The sequence below is a fragment of the Pongo abelii genome, chromosome 21, assembly GCF_028885655.2.
Source record: "Pongo abelii isolate AG06213 chromosome 21, NHGRI_mPonAbe1-v2.0_pri, whole genome shotgun sequence".
Classification (NCBI taxonomy): domain Eukaryota; kingdom Metazoa; phylum Chordata; class Mammalia; order Primates; family Hominidae; genus Pongo; species Pongo abelii.
This window is the reverse complement of record NC_072006.2, coordinates 54,874,676-54,890,114: the sequence shown is the minus strand read 5'-3', so window position 1 is coordinate 54,890,114 and position 15,439 is coordinate 54,874,676. Positions and strand designations below refer to the sequence as shown.

The window sequence follows — 15,439 nt, the reverse complement described above, 5'->3', positions numbered from 1 at the left end:
TCCAACAGAGTGAGGAGGGCAGGGGAGAACGCAGGCAGTTGGGGAGCTGGGGGCAGCCGTCCAGGGGTGCCTGGAAGTGGGATGAGTGTGGGCACTGGGACTCCTCGGCCCAGAGAACATGGTAAGACACTAAAAACAGAAAAGTCTGTCCTGACTAAAGTTCCAAGAGTGGTGAGAGGCTGTGTCCAGGGGCCTAGGGCCAGACCTGCAGGGTTCCGTAAAGCCACATCACGTATTATCCCATGAGGCAAAGGGAATCGCACAAGGGTTTTCAGCTGGGAAGAACTGTGGTGAGACTCGGATTTGAGAAAGCTCATTCTGGAAGCATGGTACAAAATGAACTATGGCGCATCAAGAAGGAGAGGTGGCTAGACCCAGATGCAAGAGGAGTGGTGGCCTGCACAAATGGACACCGTGCAGCCACACATTAGCCCGAGGGGTGTTTGAAAAGTTGCAGGAACTTAGAATGACACACATCCTGAAGTCAATGCTCACTCCGAAGAGGTGTGGCAGGGCAAGAGTCTAGGTATTGAATGGAGGCAAATCTCATGTAGTCAGCCGCTCCCACAGCTCCGCAGAGGTAGCCACACTCTCACCAGCCAAAAAATCAGACACCATGAAGATGCACTAAGAACTTGCTTTTCAAGATAAAAGCAGGTCTCCATAACTCCACACACAACTCCACACTGTGACAAGAGCCGCACAGGCAGCACAGGTGGGCGGAGCGCCACATGCACCACACTGGAGAAGGCGTGGGCGAAGAGGTCCGTGCAGTTCTGTCGCCTCCTCCCTTTTATTCACTTCATTAACTGGTTGACAACCAACATGCATTTATATGCTGCTGTTTTAATTTTTTGAAATAAAAATACTACGTAAAGGAAATACAAAAGCAAGAAAAATAATTTAAAAATCTGGACGAAAATGGTAACTATATGGATTGGTATGCATGATCACATACACAGCAAATGAATCCGAGACTTACCGAACCTTTCTCCATCACTCTGTTGAGCATGACGACACCCCTGCTTTTCTGCTCCCACACCATCTCCCAAAAGTGACCGCATGTGTTAGGCAAAGGGCCCTGCAAAGACACAATAACACAACATGTGACATCTGAAACATAGCACGCTACAGCGTGTGCTCACCTTCTGCAGTCAGTTAGCGACAGCGCCCTCAGTCCCCACAGCTTAGGCAGAGTGGTGACTGAGGCTGGGACAGGGACCCACCTCTCTCTGCCTGGTGGTCAGTAACTGCAGCTCCATTTTCTATCAGGCAGCGAAAGGCCATTTCCGCATCTCAGTTCAGGGCTGGGCCAACCAAGGACAGAAAAATGCCGATTCTGCTTTCTGGCTCAGGCAGGCCCGCTAAGGGACTCCATTGAGATTCGTCCCCAAGGCCCTTGGGCTATGGGACAAAACTCCTTGGTGCAGATGAGAGGCAGTGTGGGGGCGTGACCAACCACGACACTTCTCTTGGTTCCAATCACATCATCTTGTGACCTTGGGCAAGTCACTTCATCGCTCCCTGCCCCAGTTTCCCCATTGCTTACTTGACTAATAATAGTCCTTATTCATAGAGCTATGAAAATGAAGTACATTCATTTATATAAAGTACTTAGCACAGTTCCTAGAATACAGCAAACACCCAATGAAACGTCAGCAACTATTCCTCCCATCAGCAATGAGGACCCTGATGGCAGACAGCCTCCATCCTTGGCCCAACACACTGAGGAGATGTAGAAACACAAATGGTCAATGAGGTGGCCCAAGGGGAACAGAGTCACTGGGGCATGAGGGTGTCTGCTGAGCAGCTGGCCCATTTCACTCCAGCTCGCCTGGCAATGGGCACAGATGTTTACTGGACACAGGGTACGAATGCCTTGAGTTTGTCTCAATTATTAGCAGTGGCTGGAAGAGACATTGCCTATCACCTCCACATCAGAACCTGTCATGTCCTTGGCCAGCATCACTTCTTCTCATGGTTTCCATTCTCATCTATTTTCATCTAAGCTCCTTATTTGTTTTTCATTTTTTTTGAGACAGGGTCTCGCTCCATCACCCAGGCTGGAGTGCAGTGGTGCAATCCTGGCTCACTGCAACCTCTGCCTCCCGGTTTCAAGCGATTCTCCTGTCTCAGCCTCCCAAGTAGCTGGGATTACAGGCGCACACCACCACACCCGACTAATTTTTGTATTTTTAGTAGAGACGGGGTTTCACCATGTTGGCCAGGCTGGCCTCGAACTCCTGACCCAAGTGATCCACCTGCTTCAGCCTCCCAAAGTGCTGGGATTACAGGCGTGAGCCACCGTCCCCGGCCCATAAGCTCCTTATTCTTTAAATCTTCTCCCTTTAAGTCCCATCACACTTGGCTCAACCATGCTAGCCCTCAGTGTCCTCTCTCTTTCCTAAGCTCATCTTGAACTTACTACCTGAACAAGACAAGTCAGCACTCCCTGTGCTGAAGGGACTCGGAGAAAAGCAGACTACATTTAACTCTTCCCTCCCCAGTGAACAGACAAACAGCTCTTGGCAGCCAGAAATCCCGTGGCACATGGCTGGCCACCTGGGCCTTGCATTCTCCACCCCGGCATGAAGACCCCAGTCACTGCAGCTCTCCACTACTCCCTTCATGCCTTCCCTGACTGCCAGCACCACCCCAGTTTAGAATAGTCTGAAGGATCACAATCCCCTAAGATCTGCAAGGACACGCACCACACTTAGCTGACGCTGCACGGGGGAGGTGAAGGAGGGCCCCTTGGACATTATTCTCTGCTCTTCTGTACTTCTGACTTTTAAAAAATGAGAAGAGAGATTTGTATTATTACATAATGAACAACGCTGAAAAAAATGGGAAGGGTGTTCTTGGTTTGGGCACTGGGGAAATGTTTCAGTCATAGTGTCCAGGGGTGATGCTTTGGGGTCAGGCTGCCTCGACTCCTTTAGTAAATCCCCAGGGCAAAGGGAAACTGTGTAAACAGTTTCTCGACATCCCCAGTGCCACCTCACAAACCAGACAGAGCTTCTCATGTCCCAAGGAAGCGCTAGGATGCGGGATAGGCAGGACAGCAGCACAAGTGTACATGGTCATTTGCTAATGCAACACTTGACATGATACACCCAACAACAGGTATTTAAAGGGCTTCCTGACTCCATACCAGAGTTGAAGGGCTGAAATCAGGAAGTAGGAAATTTGACTTCTCCAAAAAGCATAGTCCTCAAGAAGTCACTTTTGCCTCAACCTCATCCCCAGACATCTCCCACCTTATCAACCCTCTCCCCCATCAGCCTCCCCTAAATACCCCAGAGGTGCTGGGAGGACCAGGGGCTCAGGGCCTGGTAAAGGCCTGCCCTGTATCCATGCACCAAGAACTTACTCAATGGCCCCATAGGACTGAACACAGCTGGGCTGATGCTCTACATCCCAGATGACGAGAAGCATCTGGGCTGATTTTAGTCATAAATGGGGAGGAACTGGGACAAGACAGAAAGACAGTGAAGAAAGGCCTCAGTTGAACGCGCCCTGACCTAGCTCCTTGCTCAAAGCAGCCTTTCTTCATAGAGCATTCTGTCTTCCCCAGAATTTTAATTTCCTAATTATTAAGCAAAATTACAATGTTCAAAATCGCCCTATGGCCTAAAGCCATATAAGACTGAAAGCTGATATGGAATGAGAAAACAAAAATTATGATGAAAAACAAAATGAGAAACACAGTCTTTTTAGACCAACTTACAGGTAACAAGTTAAGACTTGAGAAGATTAATTAAAAAGAAACTCTTTTTATCCTCTTTCCCAGATACCCTTTGGTCACATGCCACTGAGTGTTTTACAAGAGGCTCAATTATTAAACCACTTTCAGGATTTTGTTTCCATAAAGATGCCAAAAGCCAACAGAAATTTTAAGTTATTTTTCATGCTTGTTCACATGATCTAATGATGCCTTTCTTCTGGCCAAAGAATGAGAACCATGCTGAGCTACTCTGAATGGCTCTGGACAGAGATTCCTGGTCTACTGCTAACGTTCTTAGATTTGCCATCGTAAGTGCTCTACGACAAATACTTCTGGAAGCAACACAGGTACAGACCCTCCTCCAGCCATGGCTCTGCCGTCTCTGCCAACAGACCACACAGGCACCTCTGGCATTTTAAAGTTGTTTTCTATAAGCTCTCATTTCCATCAATGTCATCTTATGCTTCCCAGAAAAGATTAGTGTTCCCTACAACCAAACTGAACCTTTGAAGGATGATTTTTCCCCCTTCCTTGTTGCTTTTTGGTATGCTGAAATCCTGACCTTCTAAAGGATGTGGCAGATTTTATTTGAGGTGTGGATAACAGCACTCTCAAACTCTTAAACTGACATTAAAAAAAAATTTCAGACAATCTGCTTACCTGGGTAAGAATGTAACTCCTTTGGGCTTCTTCCATTTTTATCAAACTAGCGTTGATATAGTCGTTATCTTCTTGATGTAATTTAATCCGACTATGGTCAACTGAAAGGCAAACCAGAACTCAGAGGTTAATCCCGGAAAAGCTGAAGGCGTACATACAGGCGCACACCCTACGGAAAAGCAAAGGTGAGTTGGTGGCATTAGGGGCGTTCACACTGGCTGAAGCCCTGTTTTAGTTGAGATTAGTCATCAGTATGGGGTGACTGGGATTTTCTGAAAGGGTTTTCGGAAGTGTCTGAAGCTTCACACTACGAAGCAACAGCGGTAAGCCATATTAAAACATGGATCATGTCCTATCTGGGAAATCTGTTCTCAGGTCATATCTTGTTGTGATACTTATTACGAGTCTCACTCTGTCACCCAGGCTGGAGTGCAGTGGCACGTTGTCAGCTCACTGCAGCCTCCATCTCCCGCATTCAAATGTTTCTCCTGCCTCAGCCTCCCGAGTAGCTGGGATTACAGGCGCAGGTCACCATGCTCGCCTAATTTTTGTGTTTTTAGTAGAGATGGGGTTTCACCATGTTGGCCAGGCTGGTCTCGAACTCCTGGCCTCAAGTGATCCACCCACCTCAGTCTCCCAAAGTGCTGGGATAACAAGCGTGAGCCACCCATGCCTGACCGACATAAACTTTTAGAGGGCAGAAAATATGGTGGCTTCAATCTTTAAAAGGGAACAAAACCCACCATGAATTCCACCGAGTCCCTACAGCTGTTGCTGGTACAATGAGCTACAGTAGGTAGGATTTAAGATCGAACTTCAACCTAACCTCTATCCAGTGGTTTGAAGATTAAATGACCTAAGTACACAGCAGCATGAAGTCATACCTTGACCTTTATACAAGGTTTTTTTTTTTAAGTTCAAGTATAATGAACTTCAATGATTCTAAATTTTTAAAATTCAGAGCATATGACAAAGACATTTGAAAGAGAATTTAAACCTAAACACTGAAAGTATATTAAATGTACCTTTTAGTTTTTAGAAATAAACTTTCATTTGGAAGTTCTGCCCCAGGTCACTAAAATTAAAAAGCCACTTTTTTTTTCTTGTATCATTTGTTTGTCACAAAAGCAGTAGCTCCCTGAGGGCCACTTTCCTTATCCTGTTAGTAGAGCTAATAAGAGCAGGTGGGGACCTTTACTTCTGGCACAGCACAAGGGACAATAAACTCAGGTGACCACCCATAAATGGTACCTTCTCCCTAGGTCCAAAGGGGAAAGGAGACGTGAATGGGGATAAGTGGTCTGGGGCTTTTTGTTCTAAAGAAGGATTCCAAAGAGAGATGTCTTTGAAACCTAGCCACCATCTGGAACAGTTTCTCATTATGGAGGCTTAGTACAAATAAAGATACTTGGATAATTTTTAAGTGGATCATAGAGATAAAAGACCTCAAAAAATTATGTAATGGTATTGGTTGGTTATGTGAGTGGGTTCAAACAGCACTGGGTGACTCTGGGCAAACAACTCACCTCAGAGCCTTGGTTTTTTCACTTGCTAAATGGTAGGTGACGAGAGGGTTGTGGGAAGAGTCAATGAGCTGAGGTGTATACAGAGCCCCTCGTTCAGCAAGTGCCTATAACTGTGGACTGCTGTCATCACCAGCAGCACTGTGAGCTGGGCAGCAGGTGACCTGCCTTGACTCATTCTCCCCCATAACCTTCAAAGCAAATGACTGTTTCTACTGAAGGATAGGAGTAGGGGAGGAGGATAGGAGTAGGGGAGGAAGATAAGAGGAAGATAAAAGGAGTGAAAAAGTTGGATAATTGTTTCCCTGGAAGTATTTTTTTTTTTTTTTTTTTTTTTTTTGGCTAGTCAAGTAAAGCAGGGGGGATGGAGAAGGAACAAAGAAATCTGTAACTGGCTGTGATCACATAGTTGTAAACACTACTGTACTTGGACCAGCCCCTGGAAGAATATTTTAAATACTGGTTTTTTTCTCTGTAAAACTGATTCATAAAACCATTTAGATAAGAAATGTTAAAAAATGTAGCAAAGAAATATTAAAGACAAGATAATTCCCTAATTAGAGCAACTACAGTAAAAGCTAGAGACCCAGGGTATCCTGGCACCATGTGAAAGAGGTGAACGGTGATGGTTCTGTTGCTTTCTGATCAGCAGTCTGGAGGTTTCTGGCCAGGACTTCACAGCAGAATCACCAAGGTTTTTTGTTTTTGTTTTTAAACAAATATCAATGAGGTGCCTCAGCTGAGATGTGCTAAATCAAGAGTACCATGTGTTGGCGCCAATCATGTCACCTGATGACCTAGAAGTGCACTTCAGATGTTGGTGACAACCATCCCCACCATAGACAACATTTACTGAGCACTTATGTCTGCGTGAGGTACTGGGCGCTGGGCTAAGCAGCTTATGTTGCTTCATCTTCACACACTCCTATGAGAGAGAACAACTTGCCCAAAGCCACTCAGCTCTTAAGTGGCAGAGCTGACACACAAAACCAGGCAGGGAACCATGGTGGCAGGCCAAGAGGCACACGTTCTACACCAAGTCTAGGTCCATTTTTAGACCCCTTCCAGGAATCTGGGCGCCACATAAGTCAGGTCAGGATGCACTGCTAACCCTTCTGGCAGAGAACAATGACAGCCACCACTCCCAGCCATGGGCACAGGACCTGCAGCAAGTGCCCACTGGAGGAATGACTGGAGAATCTTCTGCATCCTTGGCAGAGCGTACTACCATGGAGACATTGGCAGCTATGACCCCTCGCTGCCTGACAATGTCTAAAGACCTGGAAGGGGGTCAAAAAGGCCTCTGTGGCCTAGAGGAGACGGCGCAGTTCAAGTCCTGTACTCAGCTCCAGTTTTCCTTACTTTATGCAAATTATAACATGTTATTTACTTTTCAGCTACTGGCAGACTGACAGCCAATCACTCAGAAGGCGGACAGGGCTGCCACAGGCCAGCAGGCACACTGACAATCCTAGGAAGAACTAACAGCAGGAAAGAGGGAGAAAAATGACGAGGTTGGTGGGGGTGGAGGCGGTGGGGACTCCAGGCAGAGCTGCCTTGCATATTCAGCGCAGGGGACAACAGTGCCCACCCATGAATGCCTGTGCGGGGCTTCATTACAGCGGAACACAGTGCTCATGCCCTAATGACGCTGCTGCTGAGTCATCCAGAAAAGGTTTTATTATGCCTGCTATACTCTGCTTCAGCTGGTAGGAAAATGATTCATCACAAAAACAGTCAAAGCTTAAGAAAAGTGCTTTGAACTTCACTGAATTTTCCAGAAACTGAAACCTGAGCCCTTGTATAATGGTGGAAAAATGAGCCATTACTATAAGTCTCTAATGCCTTTACTACAGGAAACAATCGAGTCATAAACCTCTGCTACGTTGATTTATTATTATACTAAACCCCGAGGCGAAAGGAGTCTTGACTAAAAGGGCCTGCAGCAAAGGAAGAGCAAGACTGGTACCAGCCATGTGGATACTTACAGGGACTGACGTCTCTGTACCTATTTCGGTTTTTGTTCTTAGGAAGCTTGGCCACTCTACATGGGAAGTCACTGGCTTCGTGTCGGATATCCTACAAAAAAGAATAAAGACATTTAACTGACTGTCAGGCACTGAGGAAGACTCAGCAAAGAAACAGACATCAAAGAGAGCCGGGCAATATGGGAAAGGCAAGGTGATAATTCAGAGGTATGTACACAGGCCTTGGGTGGGAGGCAGTGATGTGGGGCAGAAAGATGGAAAGATGAGGAAGAGGGCAGAGAGACAGACAGGAGGGACAATTCACTCTGGAACACCCCACACAGCAAAGGCATGGGGGCTGGAGATCACATCTCATGCCAGGAACAGTGAGTGGGCAGTAGGAGGTGCGACAGACGGCTGGAGGACATGGGTGGGTAGCCCAGATCTCAGAGAGCCTTGAATGCCAGGCCTGGGAGTTCCAACTGCAATTTCTATAAAGCTACGATTATTAAAAATAGATAAAATGTACTTTTATGCCAACAAACTATCCAACTGCTTTCCTAGGAGGTGGTAAACAAATCCTATCACCCCTGTTTCAACAGAAGACTACACCATGGCTCCTGATCACACCTAAAATTCCACGATAATCACATTAAACAATCTTTTATTTGTATTTATTACTAAAAAACCCAATAATTTTATATTGTTTATTACTAAAAAAACAAATACACACAACGTGAATGTACTTACTGCCACTAAACTGTGTACCTAAAAATGGCTAAAATGGAACACTTCATGTTTTGTATATTTTACCATAATTAAAAAAAAAAAAAAAAAGACAGCCCCGTCCCCTACGGTGGGAATAGGAGAGCAGACAACAGCAATAGAATTCTGGAAGCTGGAAATCAGGCTGATTAGTGGTTGGCAGTTGTGAGAAAGCAAAATTACAAGTGAACAGTAAGAAAGCCAGACCGCCCGAGATTTCCACTCCAGATTCCTCCCAAGGCTCTGGCTGTGCTCCCAGTCAGGAAGGAGGAGTGGGATTCCCTGCAGGGGATAAAGGTAGAGCCATCTGGGAAGACCTGGATTGCCATCTCATTCCCCAAGCTCCTTCCATGCTCCTCAGACTTCTGCAGAAATCTAAAGACATACTTTCTGGAAAAATGTAAACCAGAAGGTCTATGAACTGCAGCAAGACTGTTGGCACAAGGTGTGAGCGCTCCACCAAAAATGGGGTAAGCGGCCATGCACAAGCCAAACACCAGGAACTCAAGTTCTTTTCCCCAAGAGACACTCACACCGCTGGCAGCTAGACCCCTCTCCTCCAGGCAGGAGGCAGAGCATCTCTAGATAATCTGACCAGACAAAAGGCACGACCAAAAGGTATCCTCAGAGTGCACAACTGGCAGCCTCCCTAGAGGCCCTGAGGCCAGCACAGTGTTGACAGGCTCCTTACACCTGCTCAAGGATCTCATACTCCAATAAGCCCCTACTCTCCACCACGTGCAGATACCACTGATGACCAGATATAACAGGAAAGTCTCTAACATAAAAACAAACAAACAAAAAAACCAGAAAAAAAAAACAAACAACCCTTGGAGGAAAGAAACTGCAGAGAATAGAAAGATTTAAAATATATATTAATATACTCAGAAAGAAAAGATCTTGCATCTATGTATTAAGAATAGAATGTTATATAAAATAAAGATGTCTCTCGAAACTTAAAAACAAGATAGCAAGAATGACAAGCTCAACTGAAGAATCAAATATAAGTAGAAGAAATCCCCCTGCCCAAGAAGGTAAACCAAGAAAAAAAAATAGAAAGTTAGCCAAAAAAAAAAAAAAAAATACAAGGAAAGAAAACATCAAAAAGTAATTCAAGAAAACTTCCCTGACCCATCCAGTACTCTTCATAATGATAAAAACAGACCCATTCTAAGGCACAGTAATTGCAATCCCAGAATTCTGCGGACAAAGAGAATGTTCTGTAAGTTTCTGGGAAGAAAAAACAGTTCACTTTCAAAGGATGAGGTGATTAGCACAGCTTCAGACTTTGCAAGAACACTGAAAGCTGGCCAGCAATGAAGCAATGCCTTCGAGATTCTAAGAACAATGATTCTGGAATTCTATACCTAGCCCAACAGTCATGAAATAACAAGGGACAATAAAAACATTCTGAGGTGGGTGGATCGCCTGAAGTAGGAGTTCAAGACCAGCCTGGCCAAAACAGTGAAACCCCATCTCTATTAAAAATACAAAAAATTAGCTGGGCGTGGTGGCAGGTGCCTGTAATCCTAGCTACTCAGGAGGCTGAGGCAGGAGAATCACTTGAATCCAGGAGGTGGAGGTTGCAGTGAGCTGAGATGGCACCACCGTACTCCAACCTGGACAAGAGCAAAACTCCGTCTCAAAAAAAAAAAAAAAAAATTCCCTGACGTGTAAGGTCTCAATACCTTTATCATCCATGCTCCCCTTTTCCCAGTAATCCACTGGAGCATCTTTTCCACCTGAGTGATGAAATAAACCAAGAAAGAGAAAGATATAGGACACATGCGGGGTGGGAGAGGAAGACCCAAGAGTGAAAACAAAGGAAATTTCTGCAAAAACTGGAGGGAGAGATAGCAGGGTGACAACTGCATGACAGACACGGGAAGCGAGCAGGCTGGATTGGAGGAGTATGACTCACGAGATAGCTGTGTGAACACGCTATCCCAACCATGCCATACCAACCATGACCTAACAAAACTACTAGAGGAAAATGAGAAGACCTGAAATCCAGGAAACTGAATATCCAATAGAGAAGAAAAGCAAAGAAAGTCTCAAGATGACAGCTGTGAGTGGCAAGTCTATAGAACAACCACCCAGATACATGGAGAATGGAAATTTCAAGTAGGATGTCTCCAAGGAAAAACTTGAAACTGAAACCGTCTGTCCAATACAGTAACCACGAGCCACATGTGGCCAGTCTAAAAAGAGATGTTCTGTAAGTGTAAAATACATATTGGATTTTGAAGAATTAGTAACAAAAGAAAGAAATAAAAGCAAAATATCTCAAGTTTTTAAATATTGACCATTTATTGAAATAACATTTTGAACAAACTGGGTTAAGTAAAAGATACTATTAATTTCATCTGCTTCTTTTGACCTTTTTTACTATGGCTACAAAAAAAGGTAAAATCATGTATGTGGGTTGTATTATATGTCTACTGGACAGCACTCACTGATCTTGTGGAAAATCATTCTGTAAGGCTATAAGAAGATATGAGAAGATTAGCAAAAGCTACAAAGAAAACTATGCAAATTTTTAAAAAAGGCAATTATCATGGGGTGTGGTGGCATGCGTCTATAATCCCAGCTACTTGGGAAGCTGAGGCAGGAGGCTCACTTGAGCTGAGAAGTTTGAGATGAGTCTGGACAACATGTCAAGACCCCACCTCTACAAAAAACACAAAAATTAACCTGGTGTGGTGGCAAGTGTCTGTAGTCTCAGCTACGCGGGAGGCTTAGATGGGAGGACTGCTTGAGCCCAGGAGTCCTGGGCTGCATGCGTTATGCTGATCGGGTGTCTGCACTAAGTTTGGCATCAATATGCTGACCTCCTGGGAATGGGGGACCACCAGGTTGCCTAAGAAGGGGTGAACTGGTCCAGGTTGGAAATGGAGCAGGTGGAAATTCCTGTACTGATCAGCAGTGGGATCGTGCCCACGAAGAGCCACTGAACTCTAGCCTGGGCAATATAGTAAGACCCCATCTCTTTAAAAAACAAAATAGGAAAAAAATTAAAAAGTCAATTATTAACAACAGAAATAATGTTTAAAAAAGAAACACAGTACAGTACAATACTATCTGTGACTATGTGCAGAGGCAAATAATGTAAACAATGAGTACTGATTTAACCAAAAGGCAAAACATTGGGAAAATGGGGGCAGTGAAGCAGAAGGGAGGAAAAGAAAGGGGATGGCTGTTTAAGAAAACTAAATCCTCCACCTTAATAATGGCCTCGATTAATGTATCAAAAGATAAATATTTTGAGCTGGGCATGGTGGTATGTGCCTGTAGTGTAGTGTAGTCTCAGCTACCTGAGAGGCTGAGGCGGGAAGACTGCTTGAGCCCAGGAGTTCGAGGCTACAGTGAGCTACGATGGTGCCACTGTACTCCAGCCTGGGTGACAGAGTTAAGACCCTGTCTCTGAAAAATAATAAAAAGAATTTATAAATTTAAAAAAGATAAACATTTTGCTTAGAAATATGGAGATATATACAAGCTGTAATCAATCAGCAGAACAAAGATTGGGAGTGGTGGTCGATGAGAAAGACCAGAGAAATGGTCTGAGGTGGGAACAGCAAACCACCAGATTTTTTTTTTTTTTTTAAATGATGGGGTTTTGCCCTTGTTGCCCAGGCTATTAATTTCATCTGCTTCTTTTGACCTTTTTTACTATGGCTACAAGAAAATGTAAAGTCATGTATGTGGGTTGTATTATACGTCTACTGGATAGCACTCACTGATCTTGTGGAAAATTGTTCTGAAATAGTGCGATCTTGGCTCACTGCAACCTCTGCCTCCCAGGTTCAAGCGATTCTCCTGCCTCAGCCTCCCAAGTAGCTGGGATTACAGGCATGCACCACCATGCCCGGGTAATTTTGTATTTTAGTAGAGACAGGGTTTCACCATGTAGGTCAGACTGGTCTCAAACTCCTGACTTCAGGTGATCCACCTGCCTCAGCCTCCCAAGGTGCTGGGATTACAAGTGTGAGCCACTACACCCAGCCAAACCACTGGATTTTATCATAAACCTATTATGGTACTATTTGACTCCTTGAGTCATGTGCATATTCAATTTGGATTTAAAAAATGTCCACATTCTGCTATTCTGCTTATTTATTTATAAAACTATAAAAGGGCAGGTAAGAGTTTTTGACTCATACTGGAGAGCAACTAATAACAGAATGATGGAGCTCGAGTGGTGGCTCACGTCTGTAATCCCAGCACTTTGGGAGCCGAGGTGGGAGGACTGCTTGAGCCCAGGAGTTCAAGATCAGCCTTGGGCAAAAAAATGATACCTCGTCTCTACAATAAATTTAAAAAATTAGCCGGGTGTGGTGGCATGCACCTGTGCTTCCATCTACACAAGGGGTTGAGGCAGGAAGATCACTTGAGCCCAGGAGATTGAAGCTGCAGTGACCCATAAACACATCACTGCACTCTAACCTCTCCAGCCTGGGCAACAGAGCAAGACCCGGTCTCAAAACCAAAAACAAACCCACACGAAAAAACAACAGCATGATGACAGATTACAAACCTACCTAAGAGTAAATAAATTAATCCAATAGTAACACATCCACTGCATCACTTACAGATGAGATTAAGCTTTCAGGGAAACGCTATACAGCACAGAAAAAAAAAAAAACCCTGAAAAAGTAAAAATCTAAGTCTTAAATTTGTTGTTCTACTTATCATTTGGAAGCATTCAGCAGTGAGTACAAATTCTGCCCTTGAAGTGAAAAACAATCTGGTCAGTCCAGCTGGTGTGACTGAATGAAGATGTAAGAAATATCTGATACAGATAAACCACTCAGCTAACGAATATTTACCCGGAGCAAATAAAGGCCAAAATGTCAATAACAGTTGCAACTGATTTTATTCAGCCAAAAGGATTATGCATATGTACTTTTTTTGGTGTGTGTGTGCATGCCTGAGAGAGAAATAAAAAAAAAAAGAGGGAAGAAGGAAAACGTGGAGATGTCATTTAATAAAGACATTAGATAAATAAAAGGTATCTACATAATACTTTTAAAAAATAGATTTTAAAATTAAGGTATACTCAGAGTAAAATGCAAAGCTCTTAAGTATGTACTTGAAAACATTTTTAAAACTGATTTTGAGGTATATTTTACAAATAATGAAACATACCCACTTAAGTGTTCAGTGAGTTTTAAGCAATGTCTACAATCATTTAACTATCAATGCAACCAAGATACAAAACACTTCCATCACCCGAAAAAGTTCACTTGTGCTTCTGGTTCCAGTCAATTCAACCTTCCACTCCCACCCCCCTACTGCCACCAAGGGCAACCACAGTCTGCTTTGTATTGTTCACATTTTTTTCCATATCATCTAACTTATTGCATTTACTAGCACAAAGTTTGCATAATACTCCTTTGAATTCTGTTTTTCTTCCTGATACTGTTAATTTGTATGTCTTTTCTTTTTTCTTGGCCAGTTTAGCTAGCAATTTATCAATTTTATTGATCTTTACAAAGAACCAGCTTTTCATTTAATTGATTTGCTTTCTCTTTGTTTTATACTTCACTAACTTCTACTCTATTTCCTTTCTTCTTCTTACTTTGGATTTAATTTGTTCTTTTTCTAATTTCTTACAGACAGCATGTAGTTGGGTCATGCTTTTTCAATCTAATCTGACAATCTTCATCCTTTAATTCAGGTATTTAGAACATTTACATTTAATATAACTATTGACATGGCTAGATTTAAATCTGCCATATTGCTAGTTTAGTTGCTTTCTATTTGACTCATTTGATCTTTGTTCCTTTTTTCCTCTATCTCTGCCTTCTTTTGAATGTTTTTCTTTTTTTTTTAGCCATATCTCTTTATTTTCATTTTTTAGTGTTCTATTTGGTTTACAATATGCATTGAATTCATGACGGTCTACTTTCAAATAATAGTACATTTTACCAAAAATACGACAACAGCATTTGTCCACTTACCCTTTATGCTATTATCATACATTTTTACTTCTATGTTATAAATATAATGTATTTTTATTTTTGCTTTCAATAAATTTTAAAATAAAAATATATTTCATATTTATCTATATATGTCATCTTTAGCAGTCCTCATTCTTTTGTATATATCCAAATTTCCATCTTTTATCGTTTCTCTTCTGTTTCAAGGACTTCCTTTTTTTTTATGCTAGTCTGCTGGCAACAAATTCTCTGCCTTTATTTTTTCCCCAAATAAGTCTTTATTTCACTGCCTTTTGAGAGAGAGAGAGATGTGGTCTTGCTGTTGCCTAGGCTGGAGTGCAGTGATGCGGTCCTAGCTTACTCCAGCCTTGAACTAATGGGCTCAGGCAATCCTCCCTTCTTAGCCTCCAGGCTAGCTAGAATTACAGGTGTGGACCTCTACATCCAGCTAATTTATTTCATTTTATTTTTCGTAGAGACAGGATCTGGCTATGGTGCCCAAGCAGATCTCAAGCGATCCTCCTGACTCAGGCTCCCAAAATGCTGGGATTGCAGGCATGAGAGTGTGTGCCAGGCCTACTGTGGTTCTGTTTATTTTGCTGAAGGTTGGTTGAAATGCTTGAATCTGTAGGCTTATAGTTTTCATTAAACCTGGAAAAAACTTGAACATTATTCCTTCAAGTATTTTGGGGGCACACTTGTTTAATATTGTTCCGTATGTCACTGAGGCACCCCCCAATCCACATTTTTTCCTCTCTGTACTTCACTTGGGTATATTCTCATATAGATGGCTCCCTGTTTTTTTCTTCTGCAGTGCCTAAACTATTAATCCTATCCAGCTAAATTCTCATTTCA

The 15,439-nt window shown here is 43.2% G+C and overlaps 1 protein-coding gene across 1 annotated transcript in view; it reads right to left on the bottom strand.

Moving 5' to 3' along the window:
• Window positions 1–15,439, bottom strand: part of PTPN1 (protein tyrosine phosphatase non-receptor type 1) — a 75,781-nt gene that overhangs the window by 16,786 nt on the left and 43,556 nt on the right. Inside the window, 3 exon segments of the mRNA NM_001131782.1 lie at window positions 983–1,081; window positions 4,388–4,488; window positions 7,899–7,989. Coding sequence (NP_001125254.1) covers window positions 983–1,081; window positions 4,388–4,488; window positions 7,899–7,989 — 291 coding nt within the window.